Source organism: Rhea americana, unplaced genomic scaffold (assembly GCF_003343005.1).
Source record: "Rhea americana isolate MKP2758 unplaced genomic scaffold, rheAme1 scaffold_42, whole genome shotgun sequence".
NCBI lineage: Eukaryota > Metazoa > Chordata > Aves > Rheiformes > Rheidae > Rhea > Rhea americana.
In genome coordinates this window covers 2669153-2690496 of record NW_028186557.1, presented here as the reverse complement: position 1 = coordinate 2690496, position 21344 = coordinate 2669153, and the positions used below count along the sequence as shown (strand labels likewise).

At 36.1% G+C, this 21344-nt stretch overlaps 1 protein-coding gene across 9 annotated transcripts in view; it reads left to right on the top strand.

The window, feature by feature from the left end:
- Nucleotides 1-53: 53 nt before the first annotated feature.
- Nucleotides 54-21344, top strand: part of SLC38A6 (solute carrier family 38 member 6) — a 39865-nt gene continuing 18574 nt past the window's right edge. For 3 of the 9 annotated variants that reach the window (XR_014897058.1, XM_085315050.1, XM_085315051.1), the window contains exons 1-5: nt 54-273; nt 1031-1104; nt 5341-5393; nt 8376-8415; nt 19634-19715. Coding sequence is in view for 8 of the 9 variants with exons in the window: in XM_085315050.1 (XP_085171176.1) it covers nt 200-273; nt 1031-1104; nt 5341-5393; nt 8376-8415; nt 19634-19715 (323 nt within the window). In the remaining variant the exon portion in view is untranslated. Of the gene's footprint in view, nt 274-1027; nt 1105-1912; nt 2030-5340; nt 5394-8375; nt 8416-19633; nt 19716-21344 lie in introns of those variants that run through there. The other 6 variants (XM_085315045.1, XM_085315043.1, XM_085315044.1 and 3 more) reach the window with 5 other exon arrangements.

The window sequence follows — 21344 nt, the reverse complement described above, 5'->3', positions numbered from 1 at the left end:
GGGGCTGGGGCTGGGGCTGGGGAGGGAGCGCCCCTGCCTCGGGCTGGGGAGGAGCAAGCTCCCAACGGGCCTTTGCCCCCTTCGAAACTTCCCCCGGGAAGGGCCGGGGCGCCGCTCGCGCTGACTCCGGGTGGTTTTGCCCTTCTTGCAGCATCCCCCGGATCGTGGCTCTTCCTTCGGTTTCTCCGTGTTTAATCTAATGAACGCGATCATGGGGAGCGGGATTCTTGGCTTATCCTATGCTATGGCCAACACGGGGATCATGGGCTTTAGGTAAGTCTGCAGTTCTGCCTGTGCTTATTTTTAAGCTTGAGTTTGTAGCTGTACGTGAAGCAGAACTTCGTTACTGAGATTATTGTGTGATAACTGAGGGGGAAGTAAGCAGCTTGTGTCTTGTGGCTTTGTTGAAAAAGAATTTTCCCTTTTGGCCACTCATTCAAATCTGGCCTAATGCAAGTCCTGTCCAGAGACTGCCTGAAATTGCCACGTGGTGCCAATTTAATAGATAGCACTTTTGTCCTGTAAATATTTGTGTCCTTTGGTTCTAGAAATGGACTTTCTGGAACGAGATGGTTACATGTCTGAAAAATGTGGATCAGCTTTTGCTTTGGCTGGTTGTGCATACCAATCTATGGATAAGAGAACCAAAGTATCCAGAAGTGTCAATCTAACCATTGTCTAATTGTTAAGTTTACTTCATTAAAATAATACATATTCTAGATATTTGTATGTGTGTGTATCTATATGTTTACACACACAAACTCCTGTATTTATGTCCTTGTAAGTTTACATATCATATACTTTGTCCCATGTAGTACATAACACACWCTGCTGCGGATAACAACATAAGAAGTGTTGGAACTTAGCAAGTGTTGGGAAGGTCAGGGACTGTATGAGCCATAGTCAGCAGATATGAGCCATAAAATGAGGAAATCTTGTCTTGTGATAACTTATTTCTTGCAGAAGAATCATTTTTTTAAAGACAGAAGTGCAATCTACTTGAAAATGACTTGAATTTTGTTTTTTGTAGTATCTTGCTGCTGATTGTTGCCAGCCTTGCTTCTTACTCTGTATTTCTTCTGCTCAGTATGTGCACTCAGACTGGTAAGTGAAAAAGGTTTATCTAAGAGTGATCTCTAGAATATTTCTTCACCTGTATCACACAGACATGACCCAGTGCAATTGTTACAATTACTAACACATTAACAAATTGCCAAATCTAATTCTCTAATGTTGAAATATTTTTTTTTATGATTAATATTTGACATAAAATATGTTTTTGAAACTTCTTATGAAAAATAAATGCCAAACTGACTGATTCCTAGTTTTATTTTTGTCAAAGTGCCTCCCATCTTTTCAAAATTAAAGATCCTGTATTTCCTTAAAAAAAACATTGCTAATTGGACTCCACTGCTTTGCTGTGTACTTACCTGCATAGGTAGTCTTACTGTTGCTTTCAGCAAGGGTTTAAGTGCAATAAAGCAGCAGGCTTGTATTCTACTTGTGGTATGTGTTTGATCAATATGTGAAATCGATGCCTTTCAGTTTTTATAGTCATATTGGTTTATTGTAATTCCCATAGCATTTTATAGGTACATTTTCCTTCCAACATTTTTGATATTAGAAGAGAAGTTATTGCAGTCCTTAGTCTGAAATTACACTGTTTTGGGAATGTTCAAAGGGTAGATTCTAAAGTATGAAACCTAATCTGCTGCTGATGTTTTAATTCTTGCTTCTTTAAATGGTGAAACAATTGGCTGATTCCTTCTTCTAGTACATAAAAATCAGGCTATAGTAGGAAGTCTCCATCTCTTTCAGTCACCTGGTTGTTGTTTCCATCTTTTTTCTTCTCTTTTCAAAGGTGATGGGAAAAAGCTTCGATTTCTTTCCTTATTGACTTTGTTTTCTCTAGCTAGCTTTGGTCTCTCAGATGATTGCTTCCTGATTCTTCTCAGATCCTGCTGCTCCTGTCTTCACCTGTTGAATGATCATCTTCATGCATTCTAAAAAAAAAAAAAAATCTTCAGAGGTAGGGTTACTTCTATGTGTGATGTGTTGGCTACTTGATGATTTGGTCTTAGTCTTTGGTAATCTCTTCTTGGAACTCTGCTTATTAGAAAGGGATCATGACCTGAAATAAATAGCCAGAGAAATGGAAGAACAAGAAAGGGGGAGCTTGGGATTTTTTTAATGGTCTTTGTGTATCTCATCTGAGATGAAAGTACTGTATCGTATAGGGACTAGATGGTATTTTGTTGTTTTATGTTAAAATAATCATTAACTCCTTTGCAAAAGAACTACCAGGGAAAGGGCAAAGGAGAGGGAAAATTACAAAGACAAGCTTTCTGAAGAAAGAAATTTTTCCGTGTTACGAACTTAAAGACTTAAGATATAAAAATGGTTTAACTACTCGATTATTGTCCAAAGGTGACATTCCWTGTCAATAAAGCATTTTTAAATGGACACATCTAAAAGCAAGTAATACCACTGAAATGACAGCATGATTATTTCTCCTGTCTGAAACTAACACTTTACAGTTAAAAATGAGTGATCAACTAATGTTGACAGAATCGTACTAGCACTAGAACTATGTCTAGATGTGTCTACTAGATTTAAATTTATGGCCTTCTGTGTGCTTTTTTATGATCACTGTCAAATTATATTTACTATAAACTAATAAAATAATATCACTTTAGATACCATCTCAGTTTTTTACTTGAGACGTTGTCTTAAAAAGTGAGAAATATGTTTTGCATTTTCAAGATAAAATCTGTTTAAATGTTTGTGTAAAATGCCTTCCAGAGTAGATAATTAAACATTTTTCTTCTTTACAAAACATGCGTACAATTGTGAACAATGCTATGAGCTTAATCCACAGTAAGGAGTTGAAAGAGACTTTAGTTGCTTACTGTTAAAGAATTAATTTAGAAAAATTTAAAGGGGGGAAAATCCTGTGGAAGTGTTTGTAAATTTTATTCATTTAAGAATTCAAATCATAAAAAATAATCCTGGGAAAAAACTGGCCTGTAAAATACACTTCTGAAAAAGAAACTTTAATAATAATTCTATTTTAATTGGAGACCGAGGTTTATTAAGCACAGATATTTTTGTTGTAGTGCATAAAAAAATAAGCTTTAATAATAATTCTATTTTAATTGGAGACCAAGGTTTATTAAGCACAGATATTTTTGTTGTAGTGCATAAACAAGTGTTTTGTTTTCAGTTTTTTAATGATATACCTGTAGACCAACTTTGACAAAATCAGATGATCTGTGTTGACTAAAAGACTTGGCAAATAAATACTGCAATATGTCAGGAGTTGTGTTTGGATTAGATCATGTAGTGTCTTTTTTCCCTGTCTTTATTCAGTACCCTGTGCCTTCTTTTAGGGCTTGGGCTGACAAAAGCTGAATTCATTCTGTGGAGTACAGGAACTGAGAGTTTAAGTGGGAAGTACTTCAAAGTTGTGTAGCTTTATTTCTTTTATTTTTGTTYTTCGAGTTAGTCATCAATATTGCTAGTGTCATACTTGTTGATTTTGCTTTGGATTTAAGTAGGTAACTTCCATTCAGCATTAAGAATATAGCAGAAATCCAGCCAATCTGGCAGAACAGGTTTGCCCGTATATCAACGGTGCTTAATGTCTTGCTCCGTATGTTCTTGAAAACTACAAAAATAGATGTGATTAGGTATTAAGGCTTCCTCAGTGTTCACGAAGTGAACTCATTACAAAAGTAGTGTTACTACAGAACATACACTCCTAAGGTTTCATTTTGCTTTATTGGGATTTTGTGAAAATTTTGTTGTTTTTATTGATAGTTCTGATAAGTGTTTGTTCTCGTGTGGTAAAAGCAGCACTCCTCTAAATGCATTAAAATTTTGCTACTCTGTTTGTTATTGAGGATGGCCTTCTAAAATGGTCAGTCTTTCTCATGATCAATTGCTTTATAAATACAATTCTAAGAAAAATAGTAAAATCCAGTAAGAAGTACCACTTATTTAATTATAATGGTATGTAACTTACATTAATGTAACAGCAGATGTAAGATTATTCCACGTTTATGCTGAGAGCTGACTCTGACCTATTTAATTATATCATTTCATTTATTTTATCATGGCATATTGGTGTTGGTAGTAGAGAGGAACGTGAAACGCTGCCCTTGACAAAAGTCGTATGAGAAGATGAATGAAATTTTGTTTTATTTCTCTGACACATTGGTTGTGTGCAGAGCTTCAGTGAAGTAAAACGGCTAAGCTTGGGCACTTGGCAGTCTCAGGCTGCAGTCCTGTCATCTGATCTATGCGAATTGACTGTCTCTCCCATGCCTTGTTTCATTTACTTCAGTGGGACTTCACTCAGGTGTAAAGGTCTGCCCTGAGCAGCTCCGTTTGCAGGGCTGGGCCCTAAATTAAGAAGCGACAGGAGTAGAAACAGTAATGTACTAAGTAGACGCAAAGACGGCGGAGCGAGCGTTATGACAATAAAATTATGTGTTTTTGAGATTAGTTTTACCCTTTGAGGTATTTACAACTGTGGACCATTTTTTTATAGACTAAGAAAGGGAGAGAGATTTCTCAGAAAACTTCCATCTTTTTGATATCCCTTAAGCTTCTAATAAAGTACAGAACAGCAGTGCAAGACTTTAATGTGACTTCTGCCTTTCTGAGAAAGGATTGAGTTACCAGCAATATTAGAATGAGCTTCAGCTAAAGCTCAGCAAAAGCATACAGGAAACCACGGACTGTTTTCATGTGATTATGTAAGTCAGGTGCAGTTTTGTTTTGTTTTTGGGGTGTTTTTTCTTATGTATATGCACACAGAGATCTCAACCAAGAAGGTGCTTACTTTCCTGCAACCTGGCAAGGTTGTAATAGGAAGAGGAAAATGGGTACTCTATTGTTTTCTTCACTTTTAAAACAAATACACACTTAAAAAAATAATATATGAAAATAGCTTATACTTACTTGATAAGGCTAATTCCAGAATTGTTCATCTATAGTATTATTAAAAAAAAAAAATCTCTAGGAGAAGGCAGTTTTCCATCAAAACTCTTTCTTTTTTTTTCCCTTCGTTTTTCTTTTTTTTTTCTTTTAATACTTCCATTTGTAATATTATAGTAATTTGAATTTCTGGAGAATCTGTGGCTAATTGAGCATACGTAGCTTTTATATACACCTGTACTCCTCGTACAAAATACAGTTATCTCATAAACAGAGAATATTATAAAATACTGTTTTAATTTTCTCCTGAATTGTTTGCATTTAAAAAAAAAAGGCAAAGCTAGAGATCTTAAGGGAATGTGAAGCTTTGAATATTTTAGCCTTTTTTCTTATTAACAGCTGTTACTTCTTATGAAGACCTTGGCCTTTTTGCATTTGGATCACCTGGGAAGGTAAGCATTTTGTTTTCACCTATATATTTTTTTCCTTGGTCTTAGCTGTTTACTGGAAGTGTAGTATGTTTCTTGCATACTGAATGTACACAAACAAAATATTCTGTATAGTTAGCAAAGCTCTGATAAAATGAAAAATCCRTTACTTCTTGAAAACAATTTTCTTAATTAATGCATTTAGTCTGTAGAAGCTGAAACTTTAGGTGACCGTACGATAGGCTGTTAAATGCAAGACTGCTTCACTGTCAGTGTGTTCATTTCTTTAACTGCGTTTAGAACTGTGTGCAGGTTGGTATTACTGTCAAGTCAGCTCAGCAATCCATTTCAGATTTGTTACAGTTTCATTGTATCACTTCTGCAAACTGTTAAGAGACGCTTGAAAGTGATTTCACTGTTGGTGTTTTAGCACTAGAGAGCTAAGATAAGTGTTTGCCTTTCATTTAGTTTCTACAATGTGAATAAATAAAATCACATTTAATGCATGTTGATTTAATAAAAAACTGGGTGAACACTTAATTGAAAAGAAATCATGAGCTTTTTTTGGTGTAAGAGTGATCAGTGTACAAGCCATGCCCTTTTAGAGTAGTGCCCTGAATCTGTGTTTCCTAGTATTGTAATATGAGGTACACAGGGACTACTAATAGTGATAGAGAATGTTACACGTTTAATATTAGGACTAATACACTCTGTTTCAGTTAAATGATTTTTAAAAGCAATTTTTACCATGTAGAAGTGCAGTTCTAATGGCTTACTGTTAACTTTTTTTTCATGAGTTTTGCTTAACGGACTAGAGTCTGATTCTTTTAATGTAACTGAAAATTAAATCTGAGTGATTAGGTGTATCTAAGACTTCCATTAGCATTAATAAGCAGATAATGAGTGTAGTCTGTGCAGATCAATACTTATTGATCAAAGTTAAGATGTGATCAACCTCAAGAGTTAATAAATCTTGATATTAGCAAAGTATGAAATAAAATTATTTTTAGAGTAAGTCTTCTGTACACATTAGCCACAAGCCATTAGATACAGAAATCACAGAAATGCAGAGCTTAAAGGGGTATTACAAAGCAACCTAGACTGCCTCTGCTCTGAAGCAGGACTAAACACACACAAACCATTCCTGGCAGATGTTTGTCTAATCTGTTATTTAAAAGCTTCAGTGAAGGAGAATTCACAATTTCATTAAGTAGTCAACATCAATAATTATTTGTTCTTCCTAGTATACTTTTTCATAGTGTATATTTTAAATCTTCTGTGCTAAAAATCAATCCGGTCTTCAATTTTCAGTGTGTATGGAAGGCAGCAATCACTGGAACGTATACATTTGGGAATCTGTTTTTTGATTAAATAGCAAACCAAATTCACTAAAACTTCCTGATGAAGTCATATTTTTTAGACCATTTACCTTTGTCTTTTGAAGCATCTTTGATGTTTATCATCTTTCTTAAAACTTGCCTGCAAAATTGAATAAGGTATGCTGTCTGAGGAATTGCCAACAAATAGAGTTATTACCTATATTTCAAATGGAACATGCCTGTTACTACATCCCGGAACAAGATCTGCCATTTCTTTGGCTGCTTCAGGCTATTGATTGTTATCTCAGATGATTTTCTCTATTTGTAATCTAATAACTGTAGTCATATGTTTGTTTTTTAACTTCTGGAATGCTTTGCTTTTAACTGACCATGTCTGATTTTTAAACTTCTTCCTAATTTATCTCAGTCATTCATAGTTCTAATCTTGTCCTTGAACCCTCTTCAGCTTTGTCAGCCAGAGATTTTTTTTTTCCGTTTGAGTAATACTCTTCTCTCATCCAAATCATTTACTGGTAGTAATGCAACAGACAGGATATTGTTTGAACTGACATCCTTAGTTGACAATAAACTACAAAGAACTTCTCTTGAAGTAGAGTAGTTGTTCAACCTTATGCTGATTTCATGTCAAAAATATTTCTGTGATTTATGAGAATGGAGCTTTTCTGCTGTTAGAAGACCAGTGATCCTCCTTTTCCAAAGCAAAGATGTGAAACGATTGTTTCTGTCTATGGCAGATGACAATACAGTTTTTTTTTTTCTTCCCTCCAAAGGAAAACTTGCGACTTCGAGCTGATTTTTATCATTTCAGTCTGATACTATCTTAATGATTTAAAAGTTATTTTCTATTTGATCAGTTGAAAAATTGGCAACTCTGCTTTCAGATTCTGTTTGAAAGTATGTTTATTTTTCTTCTTCAAAATATAGCCTTTTTTTTTTTTTAACCAAGGTGGCTTATTGTAGCATGCATGTAGGAGGATCCTGCTAGAGAAAGGAGAACAGAGAGTAAAAAGCTGTTGTAGATGATGGTGAACAGAAAATAAAACAGAGAAATCATTAGACACTTGACTTGTAAGGGTTTTTCCAGTTGAAAGGTAACAATTCTTTGGATTCAGGAAAAACATTCAGTGGCATGTGATCATTTCTACTTCTGTATCAGTCTACTTTGAGCAATCACAAACACTAACAAAAAAAMCTGTCTATCTAGCATATAAGCTTAGAGTAATGACATTCATTATAGTTAAATACTCAGTTTTTTGGAGTGAGGAAATAACTTGTACAAGTCTCTACTGTCTGATTGCCTCTTCCAAGGTGAATGATTGTTTTCATTTGTACTTGCCTGACACCAATTAGAATGCACTTACATGTTTTCAATGATTTTTAAATCTAGCCTTTTACAGAATAGGCTTCACAGTGTAGCTGCTCTTGTCTGTCATCTCAGAATGAAAAGGCAGTATTTTGAGGGAGAGCTTTTTGGTTTTTTGTTCTTTTTAGGTTGCGTTGTGTTAGTTTCTGTGTGTTCATTAAACAGAAGATACCCTTCCTTTCAATACCAGTTATTGCTTCTACATCTGGTCTGTTTAAGAAGATATGTATGTGTTTTATGATTACTGTAGACCTACGATTTTAGTTATCCTTACTCTTTCTAAAGAAATTAATTCTTTTATAGGTTCTTGTTGCAACTACAATAATTATCCAGAATATTGGAGGTAAGAAACTTCATTAACTCAACTTTAACTCTGAGCTGAGTACAATCTCCACAGTCTGCAAATGTCTGCAAACACTAAAGGCAATAACTAAATGACAGTGTTCTTGAGACTTGATTAAAAGGACAGGGAGCTTGAAGAGGCTTATATGACTGTGCTCAGCAGAAGTGCTACCGTCATGAGGTAGATAGGGACCTGGGTGAGGGTGTGCCTGTTGCTGCACGAGGTGATGTGGAGCACATCCAYGTATTAGTTGGCATTACTAGTTGAAAGAGGCTGAGGAAGCATAATCTCCATAGTTCTGTTTCCTTCCTGCTTTTCCATATGTATACATCTAGTAGGTACGTTTTATCATACTGTATGTTTTCCCTTTGGAACTTGCACATGTGTTTTAGTGACGTATAACAACTGAATGTTTACCTAGCCATGAAATTTTGACTGTGCTATACAAATGATAGTTTCCTCTTTTTCTTAGCTAAATACATTATTGTTTTTGGGGAGTTTTTGTTTGGTTTGTTGACTTTCATAGTGCAGACTGATGCATCGTGCAACATGATGACTGTGTTGTCATATGTTGGGCTGTCCAGTTACATTATTCTTACTTTATTTTACTATGTTGTGCACCAGGGAAAACAATACTAGTTGTCTTTGCATTAAAATAACCACCTAAGTGTTTAAATTCCTATTGAGATATGTTCCCATACTTGATATATMTTGAGTAGCAGAAATATAGGAGTGTCAAAAAGAAGACAGTGTCTAACAAAGATTTTTAGTTTCTTTGGGTACTTCCTTTAAATGTGTTAGATTCTTTCTTTTAGATGAGGGAATCATGTGGAGAGAGGGGAAAAAAAGGGGGGGGGGAGGGAGGGGAAATACGACTGTTCCTTGCCAATGACAGTGAACAACATTCCAGTTCTGCTATTCTCTCCTTTAGAATTTGGACTATAAAATCCAGACAATTCAATGATTCTTGCTGTTTGTCACTACCTATGAACCTAGGACTAGCTCAAGTAACTGCTTTTCTGATAAAACTAGTATCCTGCTGGGTATTAAAAGCTCCAGTAATAAAGAATACTTCATTTAAATGACTATAAAAAAAMCTGAATATTAATTTCAGGCAGGAGTGAATATGTTAATTCCAGGATTAAGGATTATTTATTCATACAAGTTTTAGAGGATGTTCTGTAGCAATGAACAAATTTTTTAATTTCCTTTCCCATTTGAGTGAACCTCTAAATAAACAGTGCTAGGCAAGGAAGGGATACACAGCACAGGTTCTGGAGACTGTGGGATCTTGTACAAGATTCTGTGGTCGAAGGAAATATGACTCACATTTCTTCTTCATGGCAKTTCATAACCTTCCCTGTGTGTCATTATGAATAAAATTCATCTCAGTAATTCTAGAGGTCCAAACTATTGCGTGCTGGATATTATCAAACTACTTATTCCRTCTTAGGCAGTGGACTGCTTTGCCAGCAACCTGGGCCCGATTTACCAACCGGYGGCTTTCCATTTAGATAGTTAATTCAAGAAGTCACTTTAGCAAGCTGAAACTTCTTTCAAATGTTTTTTAGGTGCCCTTATTTTGATAGAAGCTTTCAAATCTTTCAGCTTGGGTTGAAACTTGGGTTTCTAATTGCAATGTCAGTATCTTACATGTAAGAGAACAGTAGTGTTTCATATACCTTGTACATTCAGTTGTTTACAAAGATTACTCGGTTTCAAACACAAGAGAAATAAGACTTTTCTCTGAATCARTTGGTGCTACTAACCCAAAACAAGCCCTGCCCTGTCGGAAGGGGTGATCTGTGAAAACAAGGRTTGCAAGCGCAGCCTTCTGGGCACCTTCCTCCGTACAGAAGATGTATTGTGCTATCATTGCAAAAAACTATCACAGCTTCTGTTCAGTATTTAKATTTCTGTTTGGGAGCAGAGCTCCCAGCTGTGTTATTTCTCTCATTAACAACTGCCTCTTGCACTTTGGCAGAGTCCTGTGATGCTGCAATCCAAGTTTGCAGAGCAGCATTGTGTCAGGAGTCATCCATGAAGATGACTTTACTGCAGTCTAATGGGCTCTTGAAATAGGAGGGATCAAGAGCCCTCTCTTCATCTTTCATCCAGCCTTGATTCTTAAAGAAACGTGTAGGGAAAAAAAAAAGCGAAATTTTCCTGTCTTTCTGGCTCCTTCTACAGATTTTAAATGGGGGAGGTGAAATTTTGTCTTGAATRGGAGCCATGCTGGAATTAAGTATAAAACTAGTTCTGCCCTTTAGTGCACTTAGATGTTCCCCTCTTTTTGTTTTTATGTCCATTTGAGGGAACCAGCAGTACTGTGCCTGTTGGGCAGACTTCCAGAGCTTGTAAACATCTTTAATTTCAGCGTAAAGCTAAAAATAAAATTGTTTTCTGTTACCTCCTCCCTCATCAGACCTGGGCACATTGCATCATATGGTATCTTATTTCAAAAGTGATTGGAGAGTATGGGGATAATGAATGATGGTTTGTGATTAAAATAAGCAACTTCACTAGAGTTGTCGTCACTATTAGTATCTAGTCAAGGCTTTTCTAAAATCTAGTTTGAATCATTTCTAAAAATAATTAAAGTACGGAAGTGATTTACATTCATTTGTGGTGGAGAGAGCTTTTTATAACTTTTAATATAGTTATGTTCTCATTTATATCATCATTTACCTCTCTGTTTTTAAAAAGAAAAAATAAAGTGCAAATTTGAGTCTGACGTCCTAATTAACTACATTGAGTGATTTGTGTAGATAAGAGAGTTGATTTTACTAAGAGAAAGGTACCCAGAGAAAAAAAAGAAATTGTTTTCTGTACAGCTACAGGAAGGGGCTGGTTGGTGAAATTTGGGATGAATCTCAAAATACCTCTGTTCTTTATAAATGAGACTTAAGAGAGTTATTTAAGAAAATTGGAGCCTGAGTACATTGCTTGGAATTTGAACCTGTATCTCTAACTTGATTGCTCAAATTTCATGCAGATTTTAAATTTTCTTTTGGAAGACTGTTATGTTTAACAAAGTAACACCAGTCCAGTACCAAAATCCACTTAAATGTCATGGGTTAACTGAGTTTACATTGAGATAATGCATTTAGATATTGCAAAACTAATGCAAGTTAAGGTCATCTGAAAATACTGTGATTTGAAGACTCTAAGCTAAGAATTTCTATAAATTCTGAAGAGTGATTAAATATTGAAAATAAAGCTGTTAAAATACTGACATAAGGAAAGCTAGGTATATGTATTTGTTCTTGMAGTATAGATGTCTGTTAAAATGAAATCAAGAGGTTGAATGGGATGGCCAAAATTAAATGTTCTATTTGTCAGTATTTAGGCCTGATCCAGCAGTCCTTTAATCTAAACAACTAGTAGTTATTTAGTAGTCAGTTATGTGAACTGCCTTTCCCTTCCAAGAATTGGTTAGTGTGACTATGGGGTTGCAAACTGGACGCAAATGGGAGCTCCCCGGTTGGACAGTACCAGACCACAATTTTGCTCGTCTGCTCCTCCATCCCCTTTCTTTTCACCCCAGGTCCTAGGTGGGGTATCCTGGCRAGTGTGCATTTCTTGCCTGCCGTGCAGAAGATGACTTTAAAGGATTTCTGATCTTTTCGCAAGCCTCCTAGAATCCGAGAGGGCCCTCAGTGAGTTTGTGTGTCTGGAGGCATAGAAGGAACTGGGGAGGCTGCCATGAAAAACAGTTACGTGGCTCTACTCCTTGTTTTATGTAATCCTTCCCAGGAGCGACGGGAGCTGGTCGGAGTCGTGGCTATTGTTTTAATAGCTTTGTGCTTCTAGGAAGTGATAGATGAGGCACTGTGGGCCAAGCTGTGGCTTTGCATCTTGCAGCCCTTCCCTTCCTGCAGGCAGGGAAATTCTGCAAGGGTTGTGGATACTTTCTGACAGAGATGAGAGAAGCTGAGAATTATCTCCTCCTGGAATTGTCCTCTCTGCTCATCTGACTGAAAATGAGGACTATCTGCACCAGTGCGTTTGAGAGAGTCGGTAGAAATCTCAAAACATACGTAATGAAGTTGGAGAAAAAATTATTTTAGCAAGGCTTGTGGAAAATGGAGACAAACACAATAAAGTATTGCACAAGAGCAGCTCACAGTCTTTTGCCAACACTAACAAATCTTCAGCTTTGAGGTCTAGCAGGAAGTATGCAGAGTTTTACAGCGTACTTCTCCAGTATTAGCTGAAGGTTGTTGCTGTAGGGAGATTCAGCTGGCCACAGAGGGCCTGGTAGTTCTGATGCACAGAAACATAAATTAAAACTGCTGAGAACATGAATTTAAATATTTAAAAATGTATTAGCAGTGGGATTAAGTGCAAAGATAGAACATGCARTACAGCTGTATAACATAGGTGGTCTCTACAAGGAGTTCTTGGAGCAATCTGTTTTGCAGCCTTTCTCCAAATAGGCTGAGATACAGGAATTCCCGTGTTAAAGGGCCCTATGAGCGTTTGCCTGTTTTGGCTTCTAGCCAAATGACCAGTGCCGCCTCTCTGCAGCTTTCCTGTTTTCCAGATATCTATCAAAGCAATATCTTTGCTCTACGAAGAACTGTAAACTTTCAAGTGCAAATACAGTTTAATTATGTAAGACTTCTGTAAGTTTTTCTCCCAGATTTCGTTTCAATATTCTGCAGTTAACGTGCTCAGAAGGGTGGAAAACTTGCTGCTTCGCAATGGTRAGCGAGGGAGGGAGGGGTTGTTCTGTATCCCTCAGGCAGGGTTTTATCCTCAAGCTATCCGGTCTGCCTGGATGCTGTAGAGAGCGAATAGATGCTCGTGAGTGAGAGGAGATTCAATTCTCTTCAGCCGCGCTTTATTACTCTGTTTTAATTAGGGTAGTTCACATTTGACATCTTTTCCGAAGTAAATAAACAAGTGTAACCATTGGAAATATATATTAAATACGAATTTTATGTATTATATATAAAACACATACGCGTGTGTCAGTACAACATCGGTGTTTCTCTCCGCGGAGGGGGCGGGCGGAGCGGAGCGGGTGCAGCCGTGCGCTCGCGTCGCCACCTGGTGGCCGGGCCGGGCCGGGCCGAGCCGGGCCGGGCGCCGCGGTCGCCGCGCCGAGCGCTCCTGGCCCTGCTGGGGACGGGCCGGCTGCTTTACCTGCGGGGTTTCCTTTTTTACGAGCTTCCTAACGACATCCGTAATCCCCAGTTGGCGTACGTGGATGCGCGTATGCTCTCTGCGCGGCTGCGCTCGCAGGTCTGTGTGTGCACAAACAAGCTCATTCTTAATACATTTTTTTTCTTATACCTTAGAAAATACTTTTTATATTATCTAGTTAATTAGGCATTTTTACTTTGCAAATTAGTTTTTAAATTTTCTTCAAAATTCTCTAATTTGGAATATTGAATACTTGAAAAAGTATTTGCAAAGCTTGTCTCAAATTTGAACATATTTATTTTGAGAGAACAGAGAGGGGAATACCCGTCTTTAATCACACTGCAGTACTCTACCAAATTTGGAAATAAATGAATGGTGCAAATCRTGGAAGAATAAAACATAATACATTATATGCTGATAACTGTATGCTTAATCTTTTAAGAAATCACTGAGCTTCCACTAAGTACAGGAGATCTAATCAGGTTTTCAAGCAAACCTGAATGTTTGTTTTCATAATGCAGTTTACTTTTGACCTGAAAGCCTAATTATCCTCACTGGTTTAAAATGAAGATTTCTAGTGCAGAGCTGCCTTAATTAAGGGCAGGTTTGTCAGCTCCTGTGCTAATTTAGCAACTTGATGACCAATGATGTTGTTTATTTGTATTGCAGAGAATTGTTTTTGGAAAGGTTTGATACTGTAAAGAGTATTAAGCCTGCTTTCAAAACAAAACRAAAATACTCCCTACAGATATTCTTCAGAGTTGAATATATTTAGAGCTATGTGGGTAACACTTGCACAAGTTAGGCCAGTATTATTGAAATACAATTATACTAATGAAGTTTTACCAAAATAAATCTGCCCCTGTGGGATAAAAATCGTTTTGGGAGGTTTTTTTTGGTTTGTTTTTTTTTTTTTTTTAAAGCTTAACTTAAGTTTCCAAATAATTCAGCTAAAAGCTAAACTTGAAAGGGAGAGGAAATTCATCATGATGAGGGTCTATTAAGTGAAAAATGGCCTAAAACTTGACAGGCTTTTTATATTGTCATAACTTCTCCGTATGAACAACCACTATATCTCCTCTAGCACACTCTAGTCTGTGTGTGTAAAAGAAAGACCTCAAATCTTGTCAATTTTTAAGCTTCTGGTAAGAGGAAATATAAAACCAATATATCAAGCGATTGTGGGAGTCCTTAAAATTGTGTGTGGTGGATTTGTTACAAAATGAAAACAAATGAGCATGACTCTTAAGGACATATGATGTGAGGGCCAAAATATTTGATGGTTTTCAGTGGCATTCATGCATCATTCCTGATGTTTTTGCAGTTTTGAATTACTTGGTAGGAGCTAGATGAGATACTGAAATACTTCCCATCTTTCTATTTCAGTCTAATTTCTTGGCAGAAAAAATGAGCTTGCCAAAAATCCAATATTCTGCTCCCTAGTTTCGCTTTCATTCTTGAAATCCTTCCTTGCTTTCATTTTTCACTTTGTCACATACCTTGGATCAGGACAGATTCAAATTTAAACTACCTCCATACCAGCAAAGGAAAGACATAAGCCTAAATGGATTTGTCACTTAAGTTGCTATAAAAGATGTAGTTCAGTTAAACTGGAGTGAGTAAGAATCGGTAGTGTTTATTCCAGTACTGTTTCTATCTCCTAATATCTAATTTTTTCAATGTTTTGGCAAAAATGAGGATCTTACTGACTAGATTCTTCTACTGAGGTAAACAGTGGTAAATATTTTCATTTGTCTCAATTATGCACAGATATTTGTGAGGATTTTTTTTCTTTCTTACCTGCTATAACCCACAGCCACATGCCAAGACTACTGCCTACTTGTTCCAGCTCTCAAGTCWGCATCCTTCTTCTTTAAGAAGTTGAAGAGTCAATGTAGTTGGATTCGTAAGGCCTGTTTTTTCCCACTTGCCCCTCACCTTCTCCTACACGAAGCTTGGAGGGCAGCTTGGTCCCACTTTTGCATAGTGCTTGATAATGCAAGCCATCGTCATATTGATCTAATATGATCAGCCAAAGTGGTAGATCGGGAAAAACTAACCAGAAGAACAGAATTCAGTCCCTTTGATGAAATGATTTGAAGGGGTTCATGACCAGGCATTTTCTAGGGAAAGAATAAATCATGTACATTTAATTCGTGTATAAACATATGTTCTCTAGCATCGTTGCTGTGGACTTTAGCAACTGCTCTTTTTTGGGTCGGATATTAAGGAAAATCTACACTTCTTGCTTTTGTAACCAACAAGCCAGTCACATATTTGGTTTAAGATTGAGCTACCTCAAAAGATAGAATGATTTTTGGAGCTATTTTTAAAACAACCTTGGTTTCTTTTTCCTCTAGCAACTAATAGTTTTTCAGATATGGTCCCATATGGTCAGTGTAAAATAATATTATAGCACAATAGGGATGTTCTGAATAATACATGTATATTTAAAATGAATCATATCTGGTAGTGTCATAACAGGTTAAAATGTAATAATAAAAGTATAATACCAGTACTCTTCATTTACAAAACATTTTCTTTTCTGTCAGACAGCCAATTTCAACTTTTCAGAGCATGGTAAAATGGTCTGTATTTTCAGAATGTAGTTCCTTGCTGCTTTCAAGAAAGTGGTGAGCCTATTGAATAATTGAATAATAGCATTGTTTTGATTTCTGCTGAATGCTGTTTTATGGCATTTCAGGGACTAGGGCTATTAAGTTCAGATCTTAGTTCTTCATCAAGCAATTCTTAGTACTTACTTTAAAATAACATTAAATACGCAAAGCTGGGGCTTAAAAATTAGGAAAGTCCCCTGTTAAAGTTGCTCGTGTAGTTGTAGTTCAGCATTTGTTGCATATGCATATTGCTAAAGCTTCAAATCATGTCATTGTGTCACTTGTCCTGCAAGAAACCTGTCTCGTTCTGTACTAAAGATAGGTGACTCATTGCAGAAGGCAGCATGAAGAAAACATTATTCTTTTTGTATTTAAGCAATGGGACTGGGGTGCAATAGCAATAAGCTCTATTGTATTACCTACTGTGACTTGCTAGATGATGCTTCTCTGCTTTCTGGTACGAGGTGCGTGTAAGGGGAGTGAACTCTGACCGCAAAGAGAGCGTTACTTTTGACATTAGCTAGTTTTTTGAATGCTTGACATCTAACGCTAAGTGACCAACCATTAGTGTAACTTTCATATGTGATAAAACGTGCTTTAAAAGTTTGACATTAAAATATTACAATTATTTTTCGAGTAATACTTCACAGATTAATAAATGAAAGCATGAGGTATTCTTTTTGAYATGTTCACTTGTGTCACAGTTTAGCCTTGTAATATGTAAGCTCTTCCTTTCATTATACACTAAGACCTCTAAGGATAGCTGACAGTTTTTTACAGTATAACTTGACATGGCTTTGGTCATGCCAGGCATCAAGAAAGCTGTGTAAAGTTTCCTATTTGGAGCCAGAGACACATTCTCTGTCATACTGTGTGTACTTCATTCCTACTYGAGATRATAATCCTTCTGAGTCTTGCGTCCATTTTCAAGACACCTCACTATTCTGGTTTCAACTTAAAACAAACAAACAAAAAAAACCCCACAAATAACATTCTTCRCTCACTTTGTACTATTTTGCAGGATCATGCAGTGGGTAATGTCTCTTAATTGCACACTAAGTAAAACTGCAAGGAGCTGTTGTTTGTGAGAAGTACAACTGTATTTGCAAATGAAAAAGAAGCAGGATTTGACTTATTAAACTCTGAATTTAGCATGGGTGTCCTGCACAGCTCTGTGTGAGAGATTCATGCCTCTTTTAAGCATTGGTATATAAAGAAAAATTCTGTATTTATTATTYGTTTTCTTCATCTTCTAGAATAAACAGGAGAATGTAAACTACAAAAAAAAAAAAAAGGTACTTTGTGAGGTTGTTTCCCATATTCCCAGAGAAGGGGAGATGGGTACAAATGTTTAGCATGTGCAAGTTTCTTGGTGCATGATTGGCTCCCTACTTAGGAGTGGAATTCAGTGAAATAGGACTCCTCTCTTAAAAACAAAGAGTAAGCACACAACAAAGGATAAGTGATCAAATGATTAGCCAGAGGCTAGTGGGAATGCAAGAGAAGAGTGACAGATTGTGTATTAGGAGGAAATCTGATCTTGAAATTAATTTGAAGCTTTCAGGAGCTGAGGCTGCAGAAGAATAATGTTAAAAATCTTTCTGAATGATAAACGTATGAAAACTCTGAACTGCATGTGTACAAAAAATTGCATAATGCAAGTAAGAGGACTAATGGATAAATAAGGTTGAATTATACTGCAGTGGAATTTTCCACTTTTTTCGCTCATTTTTTAATTGGCCTTTGCTTGGGATGAAATATGCATCCATCTGTAGCTTAGCATGAGAAATTTTATTAATTTTCTTACATAAATTCTGGTTATCTAGAAATATGTATGCTGTAAGGATATGTAGTAGTGAATGTACCTTCCCCTGTATGCAAATAGAGTAAAACTAGGGCACCTAATAAATATCTCACCAAGCAGGAGCAGCAGCTACGTATCAACAGGGAAATACTGTTCAAGATTGGAAAAATAGGTGCTTTTAATTAAAAAGAAGTGAATATTTCCTTWTTTAGTGACCTAACAAATGCTTTTAATTTAACGTTGCTGTAGGTAGATGTCACTTTATATTAGAACAATTCACTTTCTTTATAGAGACCACATTCCCTTTTTACAAAATTTAACATTAAGTGCAGTAGTACTGTAGTGTCTAAGTCCATACATTTTTAAAGGCTCAAAATGTTCCATTAAAAAAAAAAAAAAAAAAGTGTTCTTCAAAACAGATTGTGGAAGTTTGCTGCCCTACCTTATGAATGTTTATGCTATTCTTTTTAAAGCATTAGTAATTGTAGAACAGTAAAATACTAATAATTAGTGAATACAGACAAATAAAATTTGCATACAGTGTATGAATTTTCTTTAAGCTTTAAATGTAACTGAACTTTTGTAGTGATATTACTAAAATTATTTGCTTCTAAAGGATGGAAATACAGTTCTATGTAGACTTTGATATTTGTTGAAGCTGTTGTAAAGCTTGATGTTTAGAGTAATTCTCTAGTGGTCTTTAAATCATAYGTAAATATTTGCTGTTTATGTTTTTAAAAAAGGTGACATAAACAGTATGTGAAGGTATCAGGTTAATATGAATAATAATAAAAAAAACACTAACAACTCTTATGCCTTTGATCCTTTTATAAGGTAAAGGAGAAAAATGATAAAGTGAAAGTAACTTTTGGATTTATTTGTATGCATCACTGCTTTTTCGTGAATAGAATTATTAATGCTTAATTTCATGTCATCACTCTTATAAGAGAACTAACAGAATTTCTCTTCACAGTTCCCATATAGTTTTGCACTTATTTTTGTTGTTGGAGTTTTCTTGGAGGTGGGTTTATCATGAGAAGCAGAGGTCTGTCACTGATATACCTCTTACCTTCTGAGGGCCATACCTGGCAGGATAAAAAGAACTTCAGAAGTGTTTCTTGAGTTTAAATTTGTCATATTTKTATTTAGTGCAATAACAATTAAATAACAATAAAAACTGAATTTTAAGAAAAAAAAATCAAATCTATTCTTTTGATGGAAACAAATSATATGATTTACTGTCATTGTCATTGCCAATAATCTTATAAAGGGGGAAGAAGGGAGAGAAGTGTTGTAGCCATGTAGTCTGTCTCTAGCTCTCGCATTCATGTTCCCAGGTAGTAGGTGTATAGTAGGCCTATATTTTGTATTGTTTTGACTTTTAGTTGTTTGTATTATGTTTTCCTTGTTTCCAGACTCATRTTATAACAATCTGTTTGCAGGCATTAGCTAACATCAGTGTAATCTTCATGAATTTGCAGCTATTTTTAAAGGAAGTATATGGGAAAAAAAAGTCTGTGGTGCCATGAGGTCTGCTAARTAGCTGCGATGTTCTCTTCCTAACTGCTCTGGTTAAATCATGCTGATTGTTACAGCAAGAAATATCAGTATTCCACTCCTAAATCTGTTCTGCTTATGTTTGCAGCTATGTCATCTTATCTTTTAATTGTTAAATCTGAACTTCCTGGTGCTGTTGCGGGGTTCTTGAGTGGAGACAGCGAGAGTGGGTAAGGAAAAAATTCTTCAAATGTTTTGTATTTGTTTTGAGGAATGAAGTGGTTCAGGGCTGTTGAAAAAGATGAGTACTGACGTTTCCCTCTGATCTCACATACTAAAAAAATCAGTGATCTACAGGAGCTCTTGGAATATAAAATGTATTTGGCATGTGTAAGCCTTCTGCAGCACATGCACACGAGAGCCTGGTTCTTTCTGTGTAGCAAACTCAATTTGAAGAAATCTCCCATCTGTAAAAATTTAAAAGGGGACTCAGGGAGGGGACAGAAGGGAGAGGAGGAGAAACGTTTAAACTGCTGTTGTGTTATCACTTCACATATTTCAAAACCACAGTACAAAAGTGGACAGGCATTTAAATTTAAATATTTTGTTGTCTTACTCCAGTAATTGGACTTGTCTTGGGAAAAATGCCAGGTTTCCAGGCTTTGTTTATAATTCCGTAACTTGGCTCCCATTAAAGAAATTATTCTTTGCAATTGAGCTATAAAGCTGTATGTAGTGAGTGTATCCCTCCAATTTCTATCAGAACTGTTGCAAGAAATCTTGCCTGTGCTAAGACAAACATTGCAGCTTCAGCACTGAAATATCTTGTTCAAATTGTTATAATGCTACTGTCATTCATAACAGTGTATCTTTGGAAAAAAAAMCAGCTGTAACACAATCTAGCAGCCATATTTTCAGATGTTTTGAGCTCCACCGTGAGCGTTTTCTCTGGATTGAAATTTGGTGAAACTGTCTGAGGCTGTGTGACACTTGTATGACACATGAGTGCTATGGGTGTATTTTCAGTTTGAAATTAGTTTTTTTTAAACAGTACTTAAGTTCAATTTGTATTTTTTCTTTGCAGTTTTTCTGGTTTCTAACCAAAATTTAGAGAAATGAAGGGTGATGATAATCTTACTTTCTACCTTTCTCCCCTCCCTGCACTTGCAATAATATGGATTTTGTATGAGCTTTTAAAAACTATTAAGTTTTAYGTGATACAGCATTTTTAGTCTGTTTTGGCATCTTCTCCAGCTGTTGGTCATCAGCATTTCATTTAGACCTTAACACCTTTTCCTTTGAGATTTTACTTTTAACTCCTCTCTTCATACAGAGTGGCATTGAATCTGCTACTGTATTTGCTGGATGCATGTTCCAGTTTCTGTCCCCATATTTATCATATAGCATCACTTACTACTGTTGTTTTTTTCTTTTAAATATCAGCTCTGCTGATGCAAAATGACTTTTCACAACAACAACAAYAATCTTCTAAACAAACAGATTTTGAGCATTCATATAATGGTGGAATCTAGAGGTCCCAGAATCTACATGTATACAGTACTGGGCAAAGGATTATACTATCTAACAAAGATAATACAAACAACCGATTTATTAAGCTACCTATTTGATAATATTCCCACTAGATTTTACCATTTATCAAGGTCCTAATGTGGAGTTTTGAAATGAGAACGCTGGAGAATAGGCAGTCAGGTTACAGTGGTTTAAGTGGCGACAACAAATCAGGTATTCTGGTAACTGCTAATGTGCTSTTAGCACTGTCATCACCCAAGCTTCTTCCTTAACTGACGCTGAAATKTCAGAGATGTGGATGTTCAGTTGCCCTGTATTTACAAAGAGCT